Source organism: Xiphophorus maculatus, chromosome 15, assembly GCF_002775205.1.
Source record: "Xiphophorus maculatus strain JP 163 A chromosome 15, X_maculatus-5.0-male, whole genome shotgun sequence".
NCBI lineage: Eukaryota > Metazoa > Chordata > Actinopteri > Cyprinodontiformes > Poeciliidae > Xiphophorus > Xiphophorus maculatus.
Genome location: NC_036457.1, coordinates 12,356,190 through 12,361,656, shown reverse-complemented (window position 1 = coordinate 12,361,656; position 5,467 = coordinate 12,356,190). Strand labels below are relative to the sequence as shown.

The 5,467-nt window shown below is 41.2% G+C and overlaps 1 protein-coding gene across 1 annotated transcript; it reads right to left on the bottom strand.

Annotated features, from left to right (window-relative positions):
* Nucleotides 1-319: 319 nt before the first annotated feature.
* On the bottom strand, nucleotides 320-2,676 carry LOC102224057 (proto-oncogene c-Fos-like). The gene is made up of 4 exons (XM_005800210.2): nucleotides 2,357-2,676; nucleotides 1,801-2,028; nucleotides 1,587-1,694; nucleotides 320-1,467 (listed from the first exon to the last, which is right to left on the bottom strand). Exons 1-4 carry the CDS (start codon nucleotides 2,489-2,491, stop codon nucleotides 844-846), a joined length of 1,095 nt encoding a protein of 364 aa, XP_005800267.1. The 5' UTR covers nucleotides 2,492-2,676; the 3' UTR covers nucleotides 320-843.
* Nucleotides 2,677-5,467: the final 2,791 nt, after the last annotated feature.

The window sequence follows — 5,467 nt, the reverse complement described above, 5'->3', positions numbered from 1 at the left end:
GAGTAAACTGTGCGGACAGTCTCTCCTCTGCTGACAGATTGCAACAGCGACTCCACATTGGTCTCTATATTTGGGCTCGGAAGTAAGACGTCACCGCGCACCGCTTGCGAATCAAAAAAATGGAAAGAACGCACTGACGTCAACTCCCTGACGTTTCGCCAGCCTTGACAACAGACGGAACAATAAATAGAGCTGGTAGAGGAGCAGGAAAAATACAGCTATTTCTATACGAGCGCTTTTCGAACAGTTGCTATATTTTAACTGAGCCTGTTTTATAGAAATATGAACGTTGAGAGTTAAAATTAGTCAGACAATTGAATGAATTTAAATATCTCTATTTTTTATTCACATGTCTTACAAACAACATTCGTCAGTACGCTAAAAAAATAAAATTTAATAAATTAAAAGGACAAGTGTTTTCACAGAAAACTCCAGAGTATAGTTTTATAGACCACTCAGACCATGGTTCAGACAAAGCACACCAGTTTTTTTTGTTTTCTTTTAAGTTTCACAAACAGTTCACAAATACTCTAATTTTCAAAAAACAAAGTTGGTCAAATAATAACTATTGCTCTCAGTACATAACAATGAACTTTCCTTTTAATCTAGCACCATGAAATCATATAAGGAACTTGTAGTACGACTAAGTGGTATTAGTTGAAACATGCTTAATAACTTGCTACATTGGTGTAATAGGCAAGTAGCTATACATAAAGGCAGATAAAATCATAAATATAATTTGCTTCCTGGTACAAGTCTGCTCCATAGCCCTGTAATCTGCACATCTGTCACATATTCAAGAAAATGTGCTTCTAGGAAGAAAGTTCATTTTTGGAAGAGTCTCTAAAGGGCCAGCAGGGTTGGTGAGCTGAGGGAGTCAGAGGACTGATCGTTGCTGTTGCTTCCTCTCCTGTGTGCGATGCCGCAGGTGGGGAAGGTCTCAGCCTCTGGGAAGGTAAAGGCGAAAGAAGACGTGTAGGTGGTGCATGCTGGGGTACAGGTCACCACAGGCGTACACAGGGGCTCAAAGTCATTGTTGCTAGTCGAGGTGTGAAGGGGCTCCCAGTCCTGGCCTGGATAGAGGGTGCTGGACAGGTCGACCTCGGGGACCGAGCGTGCCGTCTCCATCTCTGTCTTTTCCAGAAGGTTTAGGGATTCTTCAAGAACAGAGGCCTCCAGGTCTGCCATCTTAACCGTGCTGTCTGAGACTGCGGCGGCGGAGGGGACGGAGCTGGTGATGGAGAAGATGGAGTTGGAGGCTGAGGTGAAAGTTGGCTGGCTGGAAGTGATCGTGGAAGTGACGGCAGTGGAGAGGCAGGACATGGGGAAGTCTGTGTCCAGTTCTGAAGGGATCTTGCAGATAGGCTGGTGGGCTGCCAGAATGAACTCAAGCCTTTCCTTCTCCTTCAGCAGGTTGGCAATGTCATTCTGCAGGGTGGACTTCTCATCCTCCAGCTTATCAGTTTCCTGGCAAAGGGAAAGAATAGAGGAAGTGGTACTTAGATGGCTGTTGGCTGTTTGATTGTCATTAGCTCTGGTGGTAAACAGGTTTTGATAAGTGAGAGTGAATCAGGTGGGATACTTACAGCTTGCAGGGTGTCTGTAAGCTCTCGTCTCCTGTTGCGGCATTTAGCTGCTGCCTGCTTGTTCCTCAATCTGCGAATTCTTCTCTTCTCTTCCTCCTCGGGAGAGACCTGCGCATAACAATAATAAAAACAGTCAGATTCCAACTCTTACACCAATTTCAACTCATTCATTATTATGTAAGACCTAAGTTACACAATTAGATCGTGTAATTACCTGTTCAACTCTGCCTCTCTTGGTAGAAATGTGAGGTCTGGTCGTTGCAGACTTCATGGCTGATCTGGGGTAGGCCGGGCTGGGCCTTGAGGTGTATGGGTGAGCCCTGTGAGAGGGGGCCACTGAGGAAACCAAAGGCTGGACCATCCACTGCAGATCCGGGCTTGTTGAAATAGCTGTGACGGTGGGGATGAAGGAGGCACTTGATGCTGACAGATCAGTGAATTCCTGGAAGAAATAAAGGAAAGAACATGAGGGGATTTGGTATAAGTTCAGGAGGAGAGGGGCAATGCAGGAGTTTATAAAACGCTGGACTGTTTAAAAATATCTGTGTGATGTCAGCTATGACGTTGCACACTCTCTATGGAGTTTCCAGGTGGATGAATGGAGATTGCATGGCACTATTTGCAGCGCAATCACCTTCCTACCATTCACTAACGTTTTGCCCTCAATCGAATCAGTAAATCAATGTAATAATCAAGCTCGGACTAACTCTACAGAAGTTGCTGTTCGCAAGGAGAAAAGATAAATAAATGAAATTGTGTACTTGACATACCTGAGACTGGGGAGATCCCAAGCTGGAATAAGATCCTGATGGTGACGGGTAGTATCCCAAATTATCCCCAGACGGGGAAGCTGTGCTGCAGCGTGAGGAAGAGTCGCACTCCGTATTGAAAGCGGTGAACATCATCGTCCCGAGAGTAACAATTAAAAGAAAAAAGAAGACGGACGACCCAGGCAAACCCTACTTTGGGGCTATGTAAACTGGAGCGGAGAAAATCCCTTCAGTAGGTTTGTGAGAAACTCTTAAAAGTGCTGCTGTTGCTCGTTTTCCTGTAGTCCTTGCTCTGGTACTCAAAGTTTGAATGCCAACTCTGGAGTTGAGGAGCTTTTTATAGAGCATCGCAGTGACGTAGCAGGAGGAGGGACTCTGTCACTTGATACCGCGGGAGAAAACCACCCAAACGTTTGCATAGCAACACAGAAAACACCGACAAACAACCACTTCGGCTTAGTCTTACTTTAAGAGAAAATAATACTACAACTCATCTTTTCATTTTCTATCAGCTGACAAAGAAACACCGAGTGTTTTGGTCGCTTTAAAGCTCCTCGGTAGAGAAATGGAATGTTCCAGAGCGGGATCCCCGACGCGTCATTTACCATATATGGTGTATCCTGTATGAAGGCGGTGCCTGATGGGAAACACACCGTCTCGAGATCGGCAGAGCTTTACATGACGTTATGTAAAACAACAAACAGAGGCTGTTGTGAAAACCGAAAAAGTAGGAGAATGGTCAGAAAATATAGCAGCCTACTTGACAAGTAGTCAAATATACATCAAAACAAAATTTACTGTGCTATAACAACATGCATAAATATTATAACTTTACTAAGCTTACTAAGGTTCCAAAAGCTCATATAGGATTTTAGAGCATACAATTCTTTGTAGTTAACCTGCCAAAAGTTAAATTATTAGCTGCATGTGTAACGGAATGAAAAACTGTAAAAGTAAAGTGTTTTATTCATATTGAGATTAAAACATACCCTTATATTTGCCACAACAAGCTATGCACTTTAATAGACTTTAGATAGAACTAAACAGTTAAAGAGGATAATACTGATCAAACATAGCATGACCAACATGGACACTCTATCTGGTCTGTGGCTGTACAGTCCTCTATTGCAACAAATGCAAAAGTTTTTTGGCACATTTCTTACAAGAGTCAGCCTTAGAAAGTTGTAATTGCTTGTCTGTTGGATCACTTTTGATTGATACTCCCCACACCCTACAACAGCTGCAGTTTCAGAAATCCTTTGACCCAGTCATCTTACAAACACAATTGGACACTTGTCAGACTTGCTCAATATTTTTTACACTTCTGCATTTTTTTTTTCCTGTTTTAGACGCACTAACTTTTAGGACAAAATGTTTGCTTCCTCCATAATATATCCCTTTTACAAAAGGGATATATTAAAGAGGTAGTAGGATTCACTTCACCTGTCACAGGTATAAGGGTATGTTTTGTTAGGCCTGACAGCTGTACCTTGTAAAAGCACTTTTTTTTGGCAAAACCCAATTGTGCAGCCATTTTTGACACATCATAAATAATCCAATCAGCATATTTCACTGACGCATGCCTTATCTACACTAGCTCTGTATGAATGTATTTCTGTAGCGTCAAATGTGTCAAAACAAAAGAGGGGGCAAGTGTTGTTCTACAGCCCCCGGGCAGAACTTGCACCTTCTGCAATCTCACAAGGGGTGTGTGTAGCCATGGGGCAACTTCTAACTCTGTTTGATGCGTGTAGTTTGCCACGAAAGCAGTCTGGCTTGCTTGGGAGTGTCCTGGCTGTTTCGTCCTGAAGCCAAAGTATAGGGAATTCTCATGAAGGTTTACAAAAGAAGCTGAGTGGAATGTGTGAAATGCAATAATGATGACAACACAATTTTTAGGTTTCACTGTCTATCCAAGATGCATGGTTTGAAGGAATTACATTAACGTTCAGCAATTCTGATTATCAAGAATTTTTTTCTCTTATATTGGTAAACGTGTTTTCATTAAGTTAGTCATTGTTGTATATTTTCTGACATTTGCATTGTCGCTGTATTAATCATTATTTACAGTGATTTAAATGACGTTTAATATTTTAAAGTTCCCAACATTTTGCGTTTGTTCTATTTTTTTATTTTTTATTTTTTACATTGGTAGAAAAGCCAGAAAAGAAACATTTAAGCATCCCAGACTGCTAAATGTACTGTTATCAAAATAAACAACGTTAAAAATGAATAAAGTCTAAACTATTCACAATAGTGGCACTGTGTCAAAGTTTATCAGTTCATGTTAACGACCCGTGCTCTGATTCCCGCGCTCGTGTTTTGTTGAACATTCCTGGTTGCCACAGCAACGCCCAACCCCTTTCGCGTCAGTGACGTACATGTTTTGCATAGCAACAAAGATCGTCAGTGTTGTCAAGGATTACCACTTGAAAAGAAAAAAAAGAGAGAGAAACCCGATCTTCCGCTTCGGTAGTGGGGAGCTGTGCTCTCGTAAAATCGCATCAGAGTGAGACGTCTGTTGGTTTTCTGCGCTTTGGACGGTCGCTGTATTTCACCATGGTGCCTCCGGAGCAGTGGAATGAAACAGGACACCAAACAACTCTTCAGGTTTTTATTTGACGGATTGGCAAGAACAGAAACTTCCATGTCAGCCTCAATTGTTTGTTTTTACTTGGCTTCACTGAAGTTGAGCGAGCGCACTGAAGAAAGTAAAGCCTCCCCCCACCCACCCCCCCCAAAAATCGTATTATTATTATTATTATTATTATTATTATTATTATTATTATTATTATTATTATTATTATTATTATTATTATTATTATTATTATTATCTCGTCAATCCATTCAATTAAACAAGTAGATTTTTTTTGTTGAAATATTTCTAAAAAAAAAGTCATTTGCACGTTAAAAGTTAAAAAGTGAATCGCAAATATGATCACAAAATCTTATTTTATGTCCAGATGTATTTACATAAAAAGTACCATGAGCTGCACAGGCACCCTAAATAGTCAGTTTGCCTCATTCACATAAACTTTAAATTCTGTGAACATTCATGCTCGTGATTTGATTAAGCCCCTAGCTGTGCGGTGTCTGCTGCCTAATGCTACA